Consider the following 24,176-nt stretch of genomic DNA (forward strand, 5'->3'; position numbering starts at 1 on the left):
TTGCACGTGATTCTCCTGTCGGCGCTCGCTCGTCCCCATCACTTCCTCAGATGAACTAACACGGTTCTCTTCTCTTTAGAGCTGCAACAGTTAATTGATTAGTAATCTACCACTTAATTAATCGCCAACTATTTGGATAAAATCGATTTATTGGTTCAAGTAGTTTTTATGGAAAAAGTGTCAAAATTCTCTGTCTTCAGCTTCTTAAATGTGAATATGTTCTGGTTTCTTTGCTCCTCTGTGACAGTGAACTGAACATCTTTGGTGTGAGGACGAAACAAAACATCATGTTGGGTTTTTTTGGGAAACACGATCGACTATTTTTCACCATTTTATGGACCAAACAACTCATCGATTAATCGAGAAAGTAATCGACAGATTAATCGATTATGAAAATAATCGTTAGTTGCAGCTCTACTTCACTTTCTTTACCAAGAGCTTGTTATTTTTGAGGGAAGAGAGTAAATCCAGATGCGAGTCAGATTGAAGCGATCTCTGGTTTTCTGTGAAACAATGACTCTATACAGTGATCAGTATGAAACCGACTTCAGCAGTGAGAGAGGTCTCCAACCAAATATCCATAAATTGGTCATTTTGATAAATGGCCTCAGAGAGCATGACAGTAAGATATTATTATTTTTGTTTGGTCACAGATAAGAGGCGGCGGTCGTCGTCTCAGGCGTCCGTGTAGTTTCCCAGTAACAGTAAACCAAAGAGCATCAGTAAATCCTCGGCGGCGAGGCCACACAGTCTGACAGGAGCCCTCAGGAAAAACACTTTGTCTCGGCTCCGCCCAGCAATTATTCACAGCCTCACACATCCGTCGGCCACAGCAGCCGAGCAACGTTCTGTCTCTGTGAGGGAATCGATCCCACCAAGGAGTTTCGATGGAAGATTGTGAGATTTCTTCACACAAGCTCCGACGGTGGAGTTCAGTGCCTTGCTCCAGGGCAACAGTTAACAGCTGATTAGCAGCTCAGAGGCGGTAAAACGCTCACAAAGGTTCATGTTTGCACGCAACATTTACCTCCGACGAGGAGGTAAAGGTTGTTTTTGTCGTCCCCATGCCGGCGTTGGTTTCCTCTGCATACTCCAGAAATGTCCTCATGGCCTTAAAATATATATATAGATATCTATCTATCTATCTATATATCTATATCTATCTATCTATCTATCTATCTATATCTATAGATATATAGTTGCTTTATATTTGATGAAAAAGAGAAATCAAAGCTGTTGTTCCAAGTATTCTGCCTCGCAAGTCTCCGTCTCCATCGTCCGTCTCAATTTTCACAATATTTTGCTTCGTCTGTCGTCACTGTCACGCAGCAATACTGAGAAATAAGTAGTAAAACACATTAGAATTAGAAGCAGCCTTTCAAAATAAACTACACTAACTAATGTAAAAAAGTCTTTTTAACCACTGAAATAAAGTTTGGAAATGATGTTTTCCACCTGGATTGAGCATCCGGAAGTCGTTTCATGACCTGCTGTATCCCACCAAACGCCAGGCGTCATGAGGACGTGGTTTTTTGGGCTAAGTCTGGTCAGAGTCTCAATCTAGCCCAAAAATAGTTGTTGGAATTTGGGCTGTGTGGGGTCGAGACTTTATAGAGACAACCAACCAAATTACAGCTTTTCACCAAACTCTAGACGTGTTTTAGACGCAGGCAAAGGCGTCTTCTCAGTGTCTCTTCAACTCCTTTCTGCCGGGTGGGATTAGCTATGATACGAGTGACGTCCCCTGAAAACCCGTTGAGCATCAGGACCTCGTCCCAGAGCTCGAACCATCCATCCTGTCTGACCTTCACAATGTGACAAGACGCGACGTTCAACCTCAAAATATCCCGAAAGACGCAAATAACCAGATTCAGAGGAGGAGAATCAAGCCTTGCAGTGTGTGTGTGTGTGTGTGTGTGTGTGTGTGTGTGTTGGGAGGCTCACTGTGTCATTTACTCTATTTTAACAGACAGTAAAGCATCAGGTTGTGTTTTCGCTGAGACAACAGCTGAAGTTCACGGCTGTGGTCTGCGGTCCGTCCTCTCTGGCCTGCCGCTGCTTCTCTCATGGAAAAACTACGCTGCCTCTCTGGTGTTCTTCTGTTTCTTGAAGTTACGGATCCTGTGGTCAATCTTTTTGGGAAAAAGAAGAATTGAGACCTCTCGGCCCTCGAGGGGGGAATTTTTCGCTTGTGGCAGCAGGGAAAGTACCAGGATCCAGCGGGTTCACGTCTACGCCAGCGATGCGTCGCCGTGAGTAGACGTATTGTGCAGCTTCTCCGACGACAACATGACAACATGTTTGTGTCTACGCCTCGCTGTAGCGCACGCCGGTGCTCGTTCTTCCCACTGACCAACATCCTGCCAGACAAAGGACCGCCTGTGCCCCGAGCCGAAGGACGAAGGCGGCTCCGACCAGGAGACGACTGAGGGCGAGTTATTCAAGTCAGTTGTTGTATTCAGGTCAAAGAAAATCATTATCAGACACTTTGTGTTTACATGTACTGCAGTGAAGTCTCTTTACATTTAATCAAGCTGCACCAAATCACACACACTCACCGATTTTTTTGAATTAAGATCCATGAATTATTCCCTGGGAAATCTAAAAAATGTAAAAAGGATCACCCTATCTCACAGTGTTACAGAAAATGATAAACAATTCCTAGGATTTGCCTCCCGGTCCAGATCCGAGCAAAAATGTGATGGGTTCTTTCTTGGCCCATGTTCCATCCTTTCTGCCAAGTTTTGTGGAAATCTGTTCGGAAGTTTTTGCATAATCCTGCTGTCAAACCAGCCAACCAACCAACTGAACAAACAACCAACCAAAAAAAACAAACCAACGGAAGAAACAACCAACCGAACAAACATCCAACCAACTGAACAACCAACCAAACAACCGCACAAGCGAACAAACATCCAACCAACTGAACAAACCAACCAACCGAAGAAACAACCAACCGAACAAACATCCAACCAACTGAACAACCAACCAAACAACCGAACAAGCGAACAAACATCCAACCAACTGAACAAACCAACCAACCGAAGAAACAACCAATCGAACAAACATCCAACCAACTGAACAATCAACCAAACAACCGAACAAACAAACAAACAAACAACCAACCAACCGAAAAAACAACCAACCAAAGAACCAACCAACCGAACAAACAAACAACCAAACAACCAACTGAAAAAAACAACCAACCGAACAACCAACCGAAAAAAACAACCAACCAAAGAACCAACCAACCGAACAAACAAACAACCAAACAAACATCCAACCAGCCAACTAACCCCCCATCCAACCAACCAACTGAACAAACAACAAACCAAACAACCAACTGAACATCCAACCAACCAATCAAAAAACAACCAACCAATCATCCAACGTGATAAAGAAACCCTGTTACTGCAGAATGCTGTTGTAAATTTGTGATTAACAATCAAACAGGATGCTTTCTTCACAAGCTCAAACCTGCTTCTGTCTGAAAGAGGAACATGCGCTTCTCATTACCCACAAGGCCAATAAAACCACACGGCCATGAACCAACGCCAGCTGAATTTACATGAAACTGCAGCACTGGTGCCTGAAGCGGCGAACTGGAACTCTCCCTCTCTGGCTGAGACTTTCTCTCTTATTCCTTCACTTCACAATCCTGCCTGAGCTACGATCCCTCACCACCAGACACAAGTCAGAGCTCTTTTCCTAAAGTTAACTATAGTTGAATGTGTTGTTTCTCTTCTTCGTGATCTCACACACTTGACTGTAACGTGACCGATTCGATGCACCCATGGGTCGAGAATGTTAATCTGTTAATACTTTGCTTCCTGATGAGTCCGGGGAACGATGCAGGAACTCAGAGTTGCTGTTGGTGCTGCTCCGCCTACCTGATGAGGACACACTGGTTCTGCAGCCTCTTCCACAGCGAGCGGTAGCACTCGTTGGCGACGGCGAAGATGTGCGGGGAGATTTCGCCCAGGTGCCGTCGGCTGTACAGCTCCACGGCCGGCCGGTCGTACAGGCCGGGCAGCGCCTGGTACGGGTTCACCGCCGCCAGGATGGAGCCGATGTACGTCTGCGGATCGGGAGGGAGAGTAAAGAGTTAGAAATAGTAAACATGAATTTAGAATTACGGCCTCACACACACACACACACACACAGATGTACGTACGCCTCGAGTCTTCCGGCAAGTTTACATCCGTGTGGTCGAAACTGTCCAAGTGGATTTTTGTGCGAAACTCGAGGCTTCAAAATGGCAGCTCACAAACCACTTGGTAACGTAAAAGGTGGTGTGATTATAACCCAACCCTCATAAAAAAATTAAAAAACTGAAGTCGGTTGCTATTTGTATCGTGACCGGGCGAAGAAGGAGAGGGCTCGGCAGGAAGTGAGCGAGGAATTTGGACGCCAACTTTAGCCCTAGTTAGCACAACTGCATGAACAAGCACAAATGATCCTGCGGCCAAACTCATCATCGGTATGAACACGGCATTACAATTTGTATTAGTATGAATCACTGGTAGTCGCACAAAGCAGTATTAGCCTGGTGGATCGTCTGGAAGTGTGTGTCAACGTGGAGAGGCCCCGCAGTATGTACTGTACTGTCGGTTATCGGCTGTTACTTCCTGGATCAACATCCTGTTCAAACAGGACACACGGCGAGCTACATAGTCAAGGTAAAAGTAGTAAACAGAGAGTTGTTGATGGGGAGATCCAGTTAATATCACACACACACACACACACCGGCCCACTGACTCTCTGACCCACATTCAGCCTGGATGCAAATACATTTGAACGGCAGTTGAGAGTGGAAAGTATTTACATGACAAATACTGACAAATACAAATGCCTCCACAGAGGGCAAGAGTGTGTGTGTGTGTGTATGTGTTATAGTAATGCATAGTGGATCAGAAATCAGTGTGTGTGTGCCGAATGTGGCGGCTCTGTGCTCAGGGGAACGAGCTTTGCGTTGCAAGCGGTTTACGCTCGGGCGGATCTGAGGCTCGCGTTCATCACTCAGCTCGGTTGTGAACGTCTCTCCAGACGCTCGCGTCGCCTCGTGTGATGTGTGTATATATATGACCAACATGGTCACAGATACCTAAAAGTATGATCCTTTAAACCTGAACTGTGCAAAGACATTTTCCGTTTCCATACCGGAGTCGTCTCCGTGCAGAGTCCTGTGTTAACAGACCAGCGTTCAATCAGCAGGTGCGGACTCCGACAAGCTTTCTGGAAGGCTAGATATCTAGAGGAGTCGGCGACAGCTACAGCCAGTCAGTACTGGACAAGCCTTTTCAGCGGAACTTAGACTCAATCTGTGTGTTTGTTCTTTGCCGTTTTTCCTTCTCTCAAGTCTTAGTTGAAACACAACTTTGGACAAATGCAAATGGAAGTATGGTGTTTGTTGTGCGAGTCCAGAGGCAGAGGAGTTCACACCAGACGTTCGGTTAGTGACACCAAGAGTCATGTCCGCCCCTAACTCGGTGAATTACAACCATTTGGACTCAATTAGAATCTCCCCGTTGCTCCGACCTGGTAACAGTTACCACGGCAGCACCCCGGCTGACAGCTAACTGCCCCCCCCCCCACTGTGGTATGGCATTTCACTGCCATTCCACAGGGGTGACGTGAGAAACTAGACACTACCATGTACACTGTACGTTGGAGATATTTATCCTGCAGCCGTCCGGACAGTAAGAATTCTGGAACGTTTTAAAGTTCTGTCTTTTTCCCGTCAAAGTCAGTTGTGTTCATTATGTTTGGTCTGATCGGCTCATTATTTTGATCTTTTTTTACTGCAATTTTATCAAACAAGCTCGGACAGATCCACGGTGAACTACAGACCGACGCGGGACACATCTACACTCATCACAAACTCATCACTGTTGCTACGGTTACACCTGGCGTGTTGACAGTGTAACTGTAGAGCGGCGTCGAGGTGATGCCGGGCTGACGGACTCGTCTCAGATACATGCAGCAAGGAGGGGAAATGAAGAACAGATGGAGAAAAATAGATGGAGGATCAGAGGCCTGACTGACGGCAGGAAATGTAAGAGCGTGAGGAGGGGAGACGGCGCCGAGCTACCGTGTCACCGGGACAAATTCCTGCACATTTGTTATTGTTGGCGATCGGAGTTCAGTACGACTGCTGACGGACTGAAACCTCCACGTGTGAAAGTCGAGGAGTCTCATTTTTAAAACTCTGCTGTGCACATTTGTGTTTTCTTCTCCTGGAACGTCTTTGACGGACTTCCTGGGGACATGACATCTTCTCAACACATCATAAATTGTGGGGAAGGTTTTTTCTTTCACCAAAGAAAATCAATTTAAAAAGTCTGTTCTTGGTTTCCTGGCTGGAGGATGGAGTCTCTTACAGACGAGAGGAATGAACCTGGTCCCATGTTGCAGGCTTATCTGTCTGCTACTAAACTCTGTAGGTTCGACTGTGCGTGCAGCACTTTGTGATTAGTAAAGTCCGTTCCGTTCCAAAGTTCCCAGGTAACTTAATAACCTCAAACTGAATCCGCTGGACAGTATCCACCCACGGTCTTGATGTGCTCTCCCAGGAAGTGACATAAGAGCAGACTGTTTGTCTTCCTGGCCTAAAGGAAGTGACATCAGGAGAGTCTGTGGCGAAGCGGGACGACCTCTCCTCCACATCTGGACCACGACGACGTTCGGCTAAAAGTTTCGAGATGTAAATGCGTTTTCCACACGTGCAGCCGCTCTGCTTCGACAGGGATGAGGTGGGTTTGTGTTTCCACTGGTAAAAAAAAAAAGTGACCTATATGTGGAAGCCTGTACCGTAGGTTAAAGACAGATTTCATCCTGTCTCCGAATCTGCTGTTGGGTCTTCGTCCCGCTCACCTCAGAGGAGCCGTCTGCTGCGAAACAAGCGGCAGATCGAATCACACACACACACACACTTGGTGTTTGCCGACGGCTGACTCTCACGTGCGCCACTTGATTCCGCGCGGGCGACCCCCGGGGGAAAGACGCCTCGAGGGAAATGTTGTCGTGGCCGCTGCATTTATTAATAAGTCTTGTAGATATATGTATATCAATATAATGTGTCCAGTACGGACCAACCCCCTGCTGCAACAAGAGAGAGAGGACTGGAGGTGGAATGAGTGTGTGTGTGTGTGAGGGGGAGTTAGGTGCTGTGTGTGTGTGTGTGGGGGGGGGGCAGATTAAAAAAGAACAGCGTGTGAGAGAAAAATGAGAGATTTTGTGTGAAAGTGTGTGTTTGTGACAGACGGAATCAAAGTTGTTGGACATTCCAGTGAGAGAGTGTGTGTGTGTGTGTGTGTGTGTGTGTGTGTTCACTTCAACTGGAATCCACAGAGGAGACGAGGGAGGCCACCAGTCGACAGCACAGCTGGTTACAATCACAGGAGCTACAGACTACACACACACACACACACACACACACACACACACACACACACACACACACACACAGGTCTGGTGGCCTCGGGGCCAGATTCGCAATTCATCAAGCTGTGTCATGCCAACGCTGAGGCAAAGCAGCTTTAGCTCTGAGGCTAGCTGCTAGCTGCTAGCTGCTAGCTGCTAGCTGCTGGCCTCACAGATTAAAGAACAAACATAGAAAGACCTTAACAGTGAGTTTAACATTGGAGTGAATATTTCCAATCTCCCTGTGAAGACGCGGCGCTATAACTCAAGTCAGCAGGGGTGCTCCGAGAACATTCCGGGGGCCCTCAGACAGGTTATGACATCGGGGGCCCCCATCGGCATCTAATGCATCTGACTTCACGCGTTCATGCACACTTCACCTTCCTCTGCCCCCTGTCGTCACACCAGGGCCTTTTTTCCAGGAACTGAAGAAAACTCTTTCAGGGAGTGAAGTGGGGAACTTCTACCTTCTGCTTTTCGCCCCCGACACGACGGCCATCGTGGACGTTCCACTGTTCTACTTGAACACCAGACGCGACACGGAGGCAGTGACCTCAAAAGCATAAACACTCCAGTCAAAGGTCAGGACGAGATCTCTGGGCAGGAATGTGGAAGAAGCCACGATGTCCGTGAGCGGCCATTTTTCATCAAGGACAGAATGGAAGAAAAATGTGTGTGAGCAGCAAAGTGACATAATCCAGACGCTGTCTAAGCCTCGAGTCTCCATGTGCACTTACTGGATGTGTGTGGCTCAAATTGTTCCCCCATATTTCTTTTGTCTATCGCAGCGGCAGCAGCATTAATGATAATAACTTGTGGTGGTAAAAAATATTAGCAGAGGCTTACCGTGACCCAATGTGCCAGAGCAGCCATCAGTCATCACCACATTCTTTCTCAGATATGATTCGTCATGAACACAACAATCAACACTCAAATCCTGTAATTATGGACGTTATCTTACATTAGGATCATCGAATCACGTCGAGCCTACGAGCTTCTGTTGGGAAAACGCTTAATGTGAGATAATGTCCATTATTATAGGATGTCGGGTTGGATTTTTTTGGCAGCTGTAAGTTTATGACGAAGCATGTCGGAGAGAAATTTGGTGATTATTGTTGTTATTATTGTCGAGTTTGTGGTTCCACTCATTGTGGTTGATGAAAGTATGAAAAGCTCCTCTTAACCTGAGACATTTAAAATACAACTTTCAACCTTCTCAGATCCCTGACGTCTCCGAGCTCGCGTCTCGCTCTTTGGTCTTCAGCGGTGTGTTTACAGTGTCTCGTCCCGCTGGTCAACCACCACCTCCTTGACCCACTTCACAAAAAACCCCCCACCTCTCCTCTAATTTTCCCTCTCTGCAGCTTCTGGCCCAAAAAGAAAGAAAGAAAGAAAGAAAAAGAAACCCCCGTCAGTGCGGAGAACGGGAGGCTGTGATGAACTGATTGGATAATTCCGACCATACGGGAGCGTTCAGTTGTGATTAAAGTAAAAAGGTTTTACTGCGGCTGATGTGAGCAGAAAAGAACAGAGCTTCCCTTTGTCGCCGGGGAGAAAGTGCTCGGTCAGGTTTGTTCATTAGGGCCTAAGTAGAAAATGAGACGGCAAATGATTCGAGAGACATTTTGTCCAACACACTCCTTTGTTTTACACACACACACACACACACACACACACACACACACACACACACTGCGGCGGAGTTTCACGGCTTCCTTCAGTCTGAGTGCGGTCGGCGGGAACAGAGACGCTTTGTTTGACAATTAGCTGGTTGTGTAAAGCAGAGCAGTGTGTGGAAACGATCACGTGACAGAATCACGAGCCACGATCTGGTCCTGGACCAGGACCAGCAGAAGCACAAGTCGGCGCGTCGGGTCTCCGGCACCCGAGGCCGCGGGAAAACATCCAACGATGACAACAGAGAGAGAAACGAGCTTACTCCAAAATTGGCGAAAATACTGCCCCTGTCATCGCTTGGGTCTCACGCGCCTGGACGTCACGGTTTCCACGGTCGCCGACACGAGCGTCGAAACCAAACGGACAAACCAAATCTCCTTTTCGAGGACCGTCTGACGTGGGCGACGTGTTGCTCTCGGGCTGCCGGACCGTGCAGGTTTCTGACGAGCTGGACTCAGAAACACTTTTTTTCAAATCACAGCATCTGAGTTTTTCTCTTCTACTCACGTAGATGTGTCTCTGGCGGTAGCGCAGGAAGAGGTTGTGCATGATGGCGCCGTCGTGAAGGTCCTCCAGCGTCGCCATGTCCTCCACCCCGGCGACGCTGCTGCGGTGCATCGGCTGCACCTTCTGCCTGGTGAGCGCATTCTGCTTGTAGGTGTACACCTGGATCACAAACACAAGAGATACATTCATTTATTTATGGATTTATTAAATCCGAACATCTCTCACGGTTTTATGTCAATTTATGTTTTTTGTATTGTGCGTCATTTGTGGTGTTCAAGCCCCCGTGAAGGCCGAGGTCGGCGATCCAGTCTAAACCTTTCTGCACGAGTCACAACTTTAATCGTCAATTATCAGGAAGCGATGACGGTTCATCCTGTGAATTGTGTCTAACGTCCACAGCGTCAGATAAAAAGGTTCTCATGTCAGAGTCAGGGTGAAGAAGAAGAAGAATCCACAGTGCAGGTACGGGGATCCCAGACATAACAAGTCTGATGAATGAACCATACAGACCATTGGTATACGTCTGGTTCAAGAACAGGGTCATTTGCTGTTATCTTAAATTTTGATAATTGACATATATATACACACAGCTCCCTCAGCAGGGACAGCGAGCAACAAATGTGGAATCTACAGGGTTAGGGTTAAAACCAAATGTCTACACAACCGTTGTGACCCTAAAAGAACGACCAACTTCTGAGATCACGGGACGGACCGGTGGTGGAGCGGCCGAGGACTCAGATCTCAAACTGTCACCATCATCAGCGGGGCGACCCCACGGAGAGACGGCTCCGGATAATGATCCGAGGTTGACTGGAAACAAGGTTCGACGCCGTCACACTCGAGGCCCAGGGCGACACATCACACCACAGCTGACGTTGACTCTGCCTTTTGCCACTAACAGCGACTCTTGAAAGAATATTTTTATAAAACACGCGACTGCAACAAATCAAAGTTTCCTGCGACCTTCAAACGGTCCTATATTATAAATACCAGCTGACAAAGAGAGACAAGAACCTGCGAAAGACTCTTGTCACCGTCTCAACCATACATTTTAATGCTGTCATTAACTCACAGACTATCGTGACTCTCAGCGGGAATAAAGAGTATAACTGCGGGACCATCAGCTCAACGTCCCGACATGTGGACACGAGCTGAACTCCCCCGGGAGGGACGGTCGGTCGGTGACCCGCTGTGACCGAGCGGCTCAGGGCGACCGGTCCTGAAGAAAGACGGTCTCTGTCTGAGGAGTCAATCACATCTGACCCCACCGCCACACACACACACTCACCGGCGTCCTGCCGGGCCTTGTTTTCGCACATTCCTGCCTCCGTGACGCTTCAGGGGGAAACTGAACGTCACAGAAAAACGTCTTTATACACGAAATGTGACGAGTCCTTTTCTGTGACGCGCTGTCAATGCTGCGTTCACAACCGCAACCACCGCGCTTTGACGGATTTATGACTTCGGTATGTCACCGACAGACAGAAGTCATAAATAAACTCATAAATCAACTCGGTTCGTCGTGTGACAGAACCTGGACAACACAGTTTCACCTCCTCTGTGGAGACGAGGGACTGGTTGGACTCGTTCCGTGTGTTGACAGTCAACAGTTGCACATGTGCCGTCTGTCCTGCAGAAGGAAGTTGGCTCCTGTAAACAGACCTTCACCTGTCAGTCAGCGGCGGAGAGTCTCACCTGATACACGTAGACTAAACTCTTCTGTCAGTTGAAAGAAAACTCTGCAATTATTCGGTGAATCAATAATTCACCTGAAAAGACAATTACAAAAGTCTGTCTCAGAATATTTCTTTCATTTCCCTACAATTCTTTTTTTTTACACCTCGTAACTAAAAGATGTTTGAGCAACATTTTGGGAAACTTGTACTTATTGGATGAGAGGATTTAAACCACTCCCACGACTCCACTCCAAATGTTGATGCAACACGGCTAGCATGCAGTTAGCTTAGCTTAGCATAAAGACGGAGGCGAAGTGCAGCCGCTCTGTGCGACGGTGACGACGCTGGAATGTGCGTCCACGGGAGGAGCAGGAGGCGGCTACTACAATGAGGCTAACTCGCTAGCTCCGTCTCAGCAGGACTCCCGTTGGAAGACCCCTCGGACTCTTGACCTCGTTACAGTGGGTTTTTTCTAATTGGTCCAGTTGTTCCTCGCGGTGATGAGGAGGGGCCGCGCCTCGAAGAACAAAGCGCCCGGGGGGCCCCCTCGGGGCGCTAAGCCGCGCGACAGATGCTAATGGGAGTAAATCCCCGAGAAACAAAGCCCTTCGACAAGCGAGGCTGCAGAGGAGGTGGGAAGTTACTGTCGGTTCCTGGATCCAGTGTGTTGTTCTCACTTGGTTCACATTTACAGTTCAGGTCCAGGCAATTAGATGATTCTGACCCCGAGGGACTAAAAATGAGCAACAGAGGAACAGCTTGAGAGCTTATAGTTTTGCTCTTCGGCCGTCGATCACTAATATCCTTTAACACTAAAATAATAATCTAAATGTGAATTTCACGGTTTTCTTTCAATGTAACTCTGAATTTCTCAAGTTTTCAGCTTGTGTGTATCAAGGTTATATCTCAAAATGTTATTCTTCTGATTGTACTGTACTTTGTTTGAGTCTGCATTTCTGTTTGTCTAGATTTTACTTCTGTTACTTGTGAGTTCATGTGACGAGTGGTCCCCCTCGCTGCCCCTCACGCTCTCTGTCAGACAGTTGAGCAGGTAACCCCCCTCCCCCCGAACATCATCATCATCATCATCAAAAGCAACAGCTGCTCTTTGATTCACCATTCATCCTCCGCTGCATTGTCCTGCAGTCAGCTCGGCAGGCGGAGACGGTCTGCGCCGTCCAAAACACACTGAAACCCGAGACGCCAAGACAAGAGGAACCCTCAAGAGAAACACACAGACTCGCACAAACTGCTGGTGACATGAAACTACAGAATTTAGACAATCTCACAAAAGTACGAATGGACAACGTGCCAAAATGCATGGGTCGCCCCCTGGTGTCTGGCTGCAGTACAGGTCATAAACCCCGCCTCCCTCCAAGTGAGCAGATGGGACATGGACCAAACTAAGAAGTCAAACGTCAAATATATTGAGGTACTTCTTATCGCACTGACGTGTGATCCGTTCAGTTTGAATTAGCTATTTGATGCTCTACATGAATGTCTGAGACATTTCCTCCAATAGTTGACACTTCAAAGGCACAAGTGTCAACTTCATGGTCCCGATCGCAACAGCGTGGCTAAAAAAACAGCCACAAACCATCACGCGAGGCCCGAGGCCTCCGATCAGCTCGACGCTACGGGGCTAAACTTCCTCGCTGAGTCTTCGGAAGGCTCATTAGCTCCGGTGACCAGCAGGTCCGACGGAGTCTCTGAGCGAGCAGGAGCCGGGGGGATAAGAATGCCTTAATCTGCCCCGTAAATCTCCTCGGGACAATACGCCGACTCGACAGGAACCCCTGAATCCTTCAGCGCTCACATTCACACACCGTCCTCTGGGCAGTGAGCGTCTGCTGCTCGCCGGCTGCACACAGGAAGTCTTTGTTGAAGCTGTCAGCACAGGAGGGCGGAGGAGAGTAAACCCACCCAAACAGATCGCACAGGTTATTGTTGACTGGCCTGGGTTTTTTTAAACGCTTCGCTTCAGAGGGAGAGACGGTGGCAGTTATTCTGAGATATAGTCTTAATACCAAAGTGTTATGTCAAGGATCATCTGTTAAGAGATTGTCGGGACTCGCAGCCTTTGTATCGCAGCCTCACAGAAAGGCAATAACGCCGCCGACCCGCAGGACCGGACCGGACCAGGTCCAGGGTCTGACAATCGCCTCCCTCCAACCCAACAAGTATCTTAACTGGTTAAACGTGCGACAGAGCTTCGCTCTACTGGTCCTTTCACACCAAACACAAAGGCACATTTTGCATGCGACGAGATTACATACAGGGTCAAAGACGCCAGTAGATGTGGCCACCGCGGCGACGTGAACAGGGCGAAATTCGCATTATTTGCTCAAATTTGAGAGTTGACCGAAATATTTGCGTGACACGTTGTCATGAAAGCCAGTTAGCGTTGAAATCCTCCCGACGTCACTAAACCTCCGCGTCTGACAGATGCTCACGGGTTGAGTTCACACATGTCACTCACACAAATGATCCGGAGGCCAGACTCTCGCGAGTAACACGACACGAAAAAACTCCTGAAAATCTGTTTTCTCACGAATGACAGCTGAATGTTGTGTATAGAGAAGTTCTATGAGAAAATGAGAGTCTTCTTCTATACGGCATGATGTTTATTTCATACATTATGGTCCATCTACAGTCATATATACAATAAGGACACAGTGTGATTGAACCGTCCAATCAGTATTTCTGGTTTCAGAAAAACAAGATGGCGCTGGCCAAAATGCTTAATTGCAGAACGGCAGCTCACAAACCAATTGCCACTTGGTTCAATCCTTAGGAGTTTTACACGACTACAATAACACATTTGGCGTTAAAGCCTCACCTCAAAAGGTCTTTGAACGGTTCCTCGATGTTCCGTCTCAACAACAAGTCTGAAATGTACATCTGTAAATCCTCCGTGTGACCCCTGTTCCACATTCACCTTCACCTCCTCTGCTGTTTTGACAACACGGGATCAGAGGGATAATGTAGAACCATATGGGGATTAGAGGATTTGCCCCCATCTTGAGCTGAGCCTAAATTATGAGTAGACCTCTGTAAGCCGTTGCCCACTTGAAGGTTTATGAAGAAGAAGAAAAATTCCGCCTCGGAAGAGATTTGGGAAAGTCATGAGATCTCCTCAAGTAAGTAGAGTCGCCTCTCCATAGGTTGTCAACGGAACAACAAAACCAATAATCTACATCCGAGAACTAATATTGTAGACTACAGCTGCCTGAGTCCAGATGAACAGCGCCCCCTGGTGGCGTTCGCGACCTGCAGCGACAGAAGTTCATTTTTCTGTTGGATTAATGTGTTGTAATTCTAGTGTTGTTGACTTTGTCTTTGTAATTTAATTTAATAAATCTGAGGGAAATGTTGACTCTCCAACAACCTCAGTGTCTTTCCTGTTACCGGCCTGGTATCAACCGTGACGTTAATGTTAGCGTCCGTGCTACGGTTGACCGGCAGCACTGTTATCTGGACTCTGGCCTTTGTGTCCAACTCTTCAAAGTTTCATATGCAGGCATAAATTCCTCCGTAGACGTCGCCACATGTTTAACAGCAATGAGCGTAGAATCCCTGAGACAAAAAACACAGACCCACATTCAGACGACTCTTTCTGCAGAGACACTGCTGCCTGAGGAAAAAAAGACTCAACGTGTTCCTGTCGGTCGCTCTTGTTTAGCCAATGCTAACATGTAGCTCACAACGTGAACACCACGCGCTCAATGTGGAAAATTGAGTTGCAAAAGCTGCATCGAGACGTAATCGTTCAAAGGAGAATCGCGATGCAGCTAAGAATCGAACATTTCTCCCTCCTCTAGTGCGTATCGTCACGACTCTTGGAATCCCAAAGAAACACCTCCCTTTCGAATGCGGCGTCTAGTTCACGGTCACGGTCTGGGGGAGGGTTCGTTGTCGTTGCAGACTCAAGTTAACATCAAATTACAACTCTTTTCAAAACGAAGAAAATATTGTTTTCAAAAACAAATAGTCACGACACCAACCTCTCTTCTGTCTTCAACTGTCAGAGCACAAAGAGAAAACCGATAATGCGCCTATAGCGAAGAGCGCACTGCGATCTCTGACCGTGTTCTGGAACGAGGCCTCCTCCAGAGCTCAGAGGCGTGTGTGTGTGTGTGTGTGTGAGAGTGTGAGTGTGTGTGTGTGTGTGTGTGTGTGTGTGTGTGTGTGTGTGTGTGTGTGTGAGTGTGTGTGTGTGTGTGTGTGAGAGTGTGAGTGTGTGTGTGTGTGAGTGTGTGTGTGTGAGTGTGTGTGTGTGTGTGTGTGTGTGTGTGTGTGTGAGTGTGTGTGTGTGTGTGTGTGTGTGTGTGTGTGTGTGTGTGTGAGTGTGTGTGTGTGTGTGTGTGTGTGTGAGTGTGTGTGTGTGAGTGTGTGTGTGTGTGTGAGTGTGTGTGTGTGTGTGTGTGTGTGTTCACAGAGAGGACCACAAACAACACACCACTGAAACGTGGCGGCGTGGCGACTCTCACCTGGCCGTAGTCCGTGGCAAAGACAGCGACGCCTCCGGAGCAGGAGGACACCGTGCTGGGAAGGAACTGCTCGTCCTCCCGGAGCCACACCCGCTCGCCCTGCAGGGAGGGAGGGAGAGAGAGAGAAGGTTACGTTCAGCTGCAAGTCAACTCACCGACTCGTCACTCGACGGCGTCTTGACGCGTGTGTACGGGATTGTTACTACATCGTGAAAACAAAATCACCAGATCTGTTGGAGAAAAGGCATCAGGACTTTTCAGCTCCAACCTGCTGCGACAAAGACAAACCGCAGGAAAGTTCCAAATTCGTCGATCGTGATATTGATGAATGAACATGATGTTTTGTTTCGTGCACGACACCAAAGATCTTCAGCTCGCCGTCACAGAGGAGCAAAGAAACCAGAACATGTTCACATTTAAGAGGCTGTAATCAGAGAATTTTTACTCTTTTTATCATAAAAACTACTTGAATCGATTAATCGTTTATAAAAATATATCTGAATAGAATATATACATATACATGTATAATCATATATATATGTAAGAAAGAAAACATGCTTTTGTTTCATTTTGCGATCTCAGAAGAAGGCAGAGCTTCGTGTTTCGTCCTTTGCTCTCGTCTGACGAGGAGATTTATACCGTACATATTCATGTGGCGCGGCCAGAGCCGTTACCAAGGCGACGACCTTTTTCCTCCGGCCAATAGGAGGCTCTCTGGTTTCAGGGAGCTGCTCGTTAGTCAGAGAAACACCTTTTTCTTTTTTTTACACCCGTTGACCTGTGACGTTTACTGGCTCCTGGTCACCACGGCGACGAACACCTGGATACTTCCATCACCACAGTTTCTACTATCGGCACTTTTGTTTCTGCGGGGACGAACTGAAGCAGAGAGATTTGGAGAAGTTGAGGAAGAAAGTTTGCAGGTTTTTTTATCTCAGTGTTTCTCAGTGTTCGCGTTTTCCACGGATTATTGATCACTTGGTGACATTCTGTGGATATTGACGGTTGCTAAGCAGCAGCACTGAGGGGAACGGCCTCCTCTAGTCGCGCAGCCACACGTGCTTCTGTTCATTAGCGTGACGCTAATGGGAAAAACAAACGCTGCGCTTTTGTGAGATGCGTTGACTGAGCACCCCCCCCCCCCCCCCCCACCCCCCCCCCCCCCCCCCCCACCCCCTGCATATGCAGCGACCTTTGACCCACAAGCCCTCATTCTGACGAGTCGCCCTGTCCCAGTGTGGAGAGGGGGCACCTGGCTGCACACACACACACACACACACACACACACACACACACACACACAGGTTAAAGCCTGGGTCTGCGGTGTCAGCAGTGGATCAGAGAGGAGCTGTGTGTTGAACAAACAACCCCCCCCCCCCATCCCCTCTCATCCCTCACGATTCAAAAGGTTCTGGGACTTCCCGGGGGAACGATGGATGAATCCGACGCTCGGAGGAAACTCTGTTGTTGAAGCAACTCCTCTGTTCATCACGACTCACAGAAAGTTTGACGGAGAAACGACGAATTGTAAAATGGAAAACTGGATCTGAGACCATTTTAAAGATTGAAATGTATTATATATAAATTATTTATCATATATTATTATACATAGAACACAAATCCCGGCACATTGCACATTAATGTTACTTTTTCTGGACTCATTTGCACATTCTGCACTATTTCAAGGAAATTATTTTCATTTATCTCCTTATTTCTTTTTTTTTTTTTCTTGCAATGTGTATATTTGTAAAAAAAAAATTTTTGTAACACCGGGATTTCCCAGCTTGGGATCAATAAAGTATCAATCTATATTTGTGATCTGTTTTTTTAAAGATTGACAAACTAACACATTGTCGACGAGGCATCAGACAGCGGCGCCGATCCCTCTCTCCACACTTCGCACGCTGACCCACGAGCTCCGACGCCTCTCCCTCGTTCATCGACCCCGGTTACACCAGAAGCCCGGAGGGTCAAAAGATCCTGTTTGAATTTCCCCCGATGGACTGGATGGGAAAAACATTTCTCTTAACGGATGGAAACCTCACTCCTGGGAGGCACATGCCTCTGAATCCTCACCAGGGTCACATGGTAGGAATAGTTCTGTGAAGAATACAAAGTAGAGAGGTCGGGAGAAAACGTGACCACGCGTCTGGACCTGGATCGACCCCGTCGCTGATCGGGTGGTTCCGGCGTCGCGAAGGTCGTTTCAGACTCTCGATTCAGAAACTCCCGTCACCTCCGGTTGTTATGACCGTCCTCCGAGTCTAATATCCCCTCTGACTGAGGACGGATGCAAACCACCCGATGTAATGAAGGTCTGAGATTCCCCAATGTCGCATTCTAGACATTTCAGGAATCACGAGGTCGCGTCCCGAAACCCCGTCGACACCGACAACTTTGGAAAAAGCAGGAATTTGACTCCTCCGTTGTTTTGTCGGTTACGAGGCCGAGTGGGTGGGAACAGGGCCGATGAACCACACGAATGTGAATTCACATTTAAAGAAATGAGCGTTTCTTTTTGACCTTGGAAACCGTCGTTCGGCAGTAAAATACAGTATGAAATTACTAATGTCACGCTTTTGTTGTGGCTTTTGTTGGCACATGGAAGGCAGCTGGGCCTCGGCCGAGCCAAAGTCAACACGCACGAGCGCGGAGACGCGACATGGTCCCGACTGGGAGCTGTGGATCGAGGCCCAGCTGTTAAAACCACCGAGACCCCCTGAGAGTCCGAGGGCGACCGGGTCGGAGCGTGACGAGACAGAAACAGGTCGGGGTGTTAAAGTGAGGAGGGGGGAGTTGAAATGTCTCGGCGACCCGACGTTTTGTGTTTGTCTCTTATGCCAGCGGTTGTTTGCTTGAGGCCTAGACGTCACGGTTCCAGGAAATCATTTTTCATAAGGAATAAAATGTCGAGCAGCCGGAAATGAAAGTGGTCCAGAGCAGCGACCTGCGGACAAATCGAGACCCAGGACTGATTTTTGCAAACAGACGAAAACTATTTGTTTTCTACTCAATACTTAGTACTAAAGTTCTGACCCTCCACCGCTGTATGATGTCCTTGTCAACAACTGTCCACAGAGAGACGCTCCCTTCTTGGCCTCGTTCTCCGTCCTGACACCAGAACCACAACAAGGACGACGCGGAAAGCTCGGAGCGCGGCCCGAGGCGGCGACCCGTCCCCCCGCGTGTTTTCCCATCCGTGACCTGAACATGTGCGGCTGATGCTCTCACTGCGGGACGCCGCGGGGGGGGGGGGGGGGGGGGGGGGGGCGTTCGTACGCCGTCGGGGTCGGAATGAGCAGCTGTCTCGCTTCGAGAGATCCCACTTCCTCTGGGGTAACAAACAGAGGCTTGTGCTCCGACCACAGCCCTCCGCTCTGTCCGAGGCGTCAATGGGAAACACTGCGAGGGGGCCGTCCCGTCAGCGAGCAGTGACCGTGGCTCCACGCGACGCGGCTGGTCACAACTGACGTCCAATATCTGACAAAGAATATCTTCAATGGGGAGCGTTCGGGTGGGAATGGGGAAGCTGCAGAGCATCTATGTCTACGTCACACTCCGGTTGTTTCCTACACAAGACTCTGGACTTCATCTCGTCTCCGGCTGACCGGATGTGTTCAGACCGCAGACCGTGAATAGAGACGATCGTCGCGTCTCCACTTCCTCCTGTTGTACGAACATGAACAGAAAGGAAACGTCCTGGATGAGGGTGTCGCCATCTTTCTGACGTCACGTCGGAGCCAGTCCGTATGAGAACCTGTGGTGGTGTAGGCGGCTATTTAAGAAGGTGAACCAGAACCCAGATGTATTACCTGTATATTATCTGAGCTACTGTCCCTCCAACTTTTGCATTTACACGAGAACCTATGGAGAGAAACTCTTGGGTTCAGCTCGGAGGAGAGCTGCTGCTCCTTCACGTCGAAGGGAGGCAGTAGCGGTCGTCCTGGTCTGCCAGAGCTCGTCCAACTGGTGGGAGACGCCGCGGTTGACCCAGGACCCGCCGCCCTGCTCAAAGTGAGGCCAACGTTACGACTCCGTTCCAGATTGGATTGGAAGACGAACAATTCCAGGAACTTGAAACTGCCGAAACCGTATAACTTTTTGTGCCAACTATACTGCGAAGATTGCACCAAATGTCATAAATCTAAGGCCCCAGTGTGTAATTTTCTGGTGGAATCTGCTGGTAAAGTTGCAAACGGAAACCAACCGACAGGGGACACTTCACGGTGACGCACCACTGATTCCATTTCCGGTTCCAGTAGCGCAGAAATTTCTTTAAATAAGTTCTTTTAAATATTACAGACTGTAGCTTTAAAGTTGGTTCTGGTCAGATTTACTTTACTTTCCAGGTTCCTGACTCGGCAACCTGTTCCACCAACGGACCCCCCCCCCTCCACCTGCAGAACATCAGGTTCCCCTCCGCCAGTCGACCCGAACGCAACGTCTCCTTTGTGTTGGTACAATGACGGATCATCACACACACACACACACACACACACACACACACACACACACATGCAGGTGTGAGCGGTGACTCCCTTTGTTTGTCTTTGACCCATGAGTCCTTCCGACCCCGTCAGACGCAGGTCACGTGGTCTCAGAGAGGTGCAGCCATCAGAGGATTTATTCAGGCTTCGCTCCAAAGACAGAGACACTGGTGCGACTGGCCAGTCAGTGAAACCCAGACGTTCTTTTATCAGGTCTCAGGTCTCTGTCCTGCCGGGTTCCATTGTGAAGGTCACAGCGAGGCCTGGTGTGCTGGTTTGGTCTGGGAGATAAGCACACGGACGAGCGAGTGGAGGCAGTAATCATTAACCTTTAGAAGGGGAACTGCGTCGGGTCGGAGCAAGCCGCCGTTTCACTTGGCATGATTATGGTTTGTGTTCAGGTTGTGAACACGACAGACAGACTCTCCACGCCGCTGCTGTCCGTCCGTCCGTCAAACTCTAGCTGTCCAAACCTCTTCATTACCAAAAGCACCTTTTCTGTCAGAGCCATCATTTGTCTGAAAGGAGATTTACAGTGTCTACGTTCTCGCCTCGAGTCCGACGGAGAGAGTTTCGCTCCCCACGTGTTCCAGCTGTTACAGGACGATTCTAACGGCCAGTTGTTGGAAAACCAGCAGAGGAATTTGTGCCTCGAGCGCAAAGAAAAGAAAGTATTCAACACGCTCCCCTGTGATGACAGTGAGTGACGGCACAATAGAAACGACACACACACACACACACACGCACACACACACACACAACTGCTGTCTGCATGGGAACCGCAGCCAGGAGAGGGGTGTGTGTGTGTGTGTGTGTGTGTGTGTGTGTGTGTGTGTGTGTGTGTGTGTGTGTGCGAATTCACATAGACCTTGACACCTTGGGCATGATGTGGCACGGACCAATCAGGTGGCAGAGCCTTTGTGGGAAACCAATCGACGTGAAGCGAGCGGCAGAAGGCTGTTTTGATTTGAATGACAGGACACACAAGAGAGGGAGAGCAGGGCATTGTGGGAACTGAACGAGTTGCAACACACACCCAGACAAACACACGGGGACAATCATTAAACCCAGGTACACAAACGCACACACACACACACACACACACACACACAACCCAAATATGTTTTGCTGAAGTCACAGGAGCGAGCAGCTTCTTACTTCGGTAAAAGAATGAATTTGTAACTTGTGTCTGTACTTCCGTCCCGGAGCGAACACACTTCATCTGTTAGGATGACTGACGCCCTCACTTCAGCTCTGCCCCTCATTGAATTTCCAGACTTTAACAGCTTCTCAATTGGATGTCACATTCCTCTCCAGCCGCTCAGTGAGCACAGCGCCGCACACACAGGATCTCATTCCACCTCTCGCTGGAGAGCGTGTAGAGATGAACATCGAGCCGGAGCATCCACGACACATGACACATGACACATGACACATGACACATGACACATGACATGTACATCAACGTGGGGCGATGATGCTGCCTGGTCCAGAATCTTTTTGACACTGAATCACGTGAGCTCACAGTATATTGGTCCTACGCGATTTGTGTCGCTGCTCCAGAGTTTAGACTTTGAACTGAGCCGCGGTGCCTTTAGACAAATACTAAGAAATCCATATTTTCTGACATTTTATGGACAAAACCAGTGATTTATGAATCATACGACGAGAACAGACGAGAGGACAGAAGCAGCGAGACACAACGGCTGTTATTGAGGTCAATACAAAATGTTCAGTTCATATTCATGTGTCGTATGATAAGTCTCGTCAGAACTAACGACGAGCCCTCGACTCAGTTCTCTGTTGCAACTGCACTCGCACACAACTTAGTGATAAAGTCTACAAAGTCTGCGAGTCACTCTCTGGTCGCGTCCGACAAGTAAGCTGGGTACATGTTCAGTTGAGACATGGAAAGCTCAACGCCCCCCCCATCAAAACCATAAACGACCTCCAGACAAATTCTGTGTGTTTAGCTTTTGGCAAAAACAAGGATGAGAATCGTGTCGGGGGCTGAAACAAACCCGGAGAGAACGGGTTCCACGCAGCAGAAGAGATCATCGCCTGCGGCTCCTTGATGTGGCAGCAGCAGAGGGACGGAGCCCCATCGCCCCCCGATCGCCCCCCTTGATCCCACCCTGATCGCCCCCCCCCCCCCCCCATCGCCCCCGATCCCACCCCCATCGCCCCCCGATCGCCCCCCTTGATCCCACCCTGATCGCCCCCCCCCCCCCCCATCGCCCCCGATCCCACCCCCATCGCCCCCTGATCGCCCCCTGATCGCCCCCCTTGATCCCACCCTGATCGCCCCCCCCCATCGCCCTCGATCCCACCCCCATCGCCCCCCGATCGCCCCCCTTGATCCCACCCTGATCGCCCCCCCCCATCGCCCCCGATCCCACCCCCATCGCCCCCTGATCGCCCCCCTTGATCCCACCCTGATCGCCCCCCCCATCGCCCCCCGATCGCCCCCCTTGATCCCACCCTGATCGCCCCCCCCCCCCCCCCCATCGCCCCCGATCCCACCCCCATCGCCCCCTGATCGCCTCCTGATCGCCCCCCTTGATCCCACCCTGATCGCCCCCCCCCCCATCGCCCCCGATCCCACCCCCATCGCCCCCTGATCGCCCCCTGATCGCCCCCCTTGATCCCACCCTGATCGCCCCCCCCCCCCCCCCATCGCCCCCTGATCGCCCCCTGATCGCCCCCCTTGATCCCACCCTGATCCCACCCTGATCGCCCCCCGATCCCCCCCCTTGATCCCACCCTGATCGCCCCCCCAACGCCCCCTGATCGCCCCCCATCGCCCCCTGATCCCACCCCCATCGCCCCCTGATCGCCCCCCCATCGCCCCCTGATCGCCCCCCCATCGCCCCCTGATCCCATCGCCCCCCCATCGCCCCCTGATCCCATCCCCATCGCCCCCTGATCCCACCCCCATCGCCCCCTGATCCCATCGCCCCCCCATCGCCCCCTGATCCCATCGCCCCCCCATCGCCCCCTGATCCCATCCCCATCGCCCCCTGATCCCACCCCCATCGCCCCCCCATCGCCCCCTGATCCCATCGCCCCCCCATCGCCCCCTGATCCCATCGCCCCCCCATCGCCCCCTGATCCCACCCCCATCGCCCCCCCATCGCCCCCTGATCCCATCCCCATCGCCCCCCCATCGCCCCCTGATCCCATCGCCCCCCCATCGCCCCCTGATCCCACCCACTCGGCCTCATAACCGACAAAACAACGGAGGAGTCAAATTCCTGCTTTTTCTGTTTTCTCCGGAGGGAAGAAATGAAATGTGCAACCCGGCTTGTTGAGCTCGGTCGGGGGTTAAATGAAAGCATGTGTGCGCGGCAGCCAGGAGCTCTGTTGCCACATCCGGCAGACACAAGCCCCGCCCCCCCTCCCCTCCCAGATATTCTCCCACCTTCTTTATTAGAACGTGCTGTGCGTGGGTCTAGGTGTTTTTTTTCTTCCTCTTGATAAATTTTATGACGCTCGCCACAAACATATTGAACGTTAGGAAAAAAATCCGTCGTCCGAATGAACCGAGCGACTCGTCGCGTCGTGGGAGAAACGTCAGAGAACAGAAGAGATTCTGGGTCGCCGATGATGAGGATGATGATGAGGATGATGAGGAAGATGATGAGGATGAGAAAGGAGAAGTGTGGTTGTCACACTGTAAAAAGCAGGTCAACACACAACTACAGTGACTCTGCACACACAAGCTCTATTGTGGACGTTCTGTGACTAACCACCATCACATGAACAAGCGGCGCCGCCGCCATGAAACACACACGCACTCCTGGTGCCCGGCGGCCAATCACACGCTGCGAGGTGCCGCTGACTGGACGAAGTCGACGACTTGAACCTGCTTCACCGGCGGTTTCTGGACGAAGCTGGTTTTTATGGCGGTGTTTATA

At 49.7% G+C, this 24,176-nt stretch overlaps 1 protein-coding gene across 2 annotated transcripts in view; it reads right to left on the reverse strand.

The window, feature by feature from the left end:
* Positions 1–24,176, reverse strand: part of myo10 (myosin X) — a 91,254-nt gene that overhangs the window by 44,064 nt on the left and 23,014 nt on the right. Inside the window, exons 1-4 of one of the 2 annotated variants that reach the window (XM_035634114.2) lie at positions 15,998–16,123; positions 15,773–15,871; positions 9,607–9,765; positions 3,891–4,078 (exon numbers count right to left, since the gene is read on the reverse strand). In XM_035634114.2, coding sequence (XP_035490007.2) covers positions 3,891–4,078; positions 9,607–9,765; positions 15,773–15,871; positions 15,998–16,108 — 557 coding nt within the window. In that variant the 5' untranslated portion in view covers positions 16,109–16,123. Of the gene's footprint in view, positions 1–3,890; positions 4,079–9,606; positions 9,766–15,772; positions 15,872–15,997; positions 16,124–24,176 lie in introns of those variants that run through there. The other variant, XM_035634115.2, reaches the window with a different exon arrangement.

Source organism: Scophthalmus maximus, chromosome 5 (assembly GCF_022379125.1).
Source record: "Scophthalmus maximus strain ysfricsl-2021 chromosome 5, ASM2237912v1, whole genome shotgun sequence".
NCBI lineage: Eukaryota > Metazoa > Chordata > Actinopteri > Pleuronectiformes > Scophthalmidae > Scophthalmus > Scophthalmus maximus.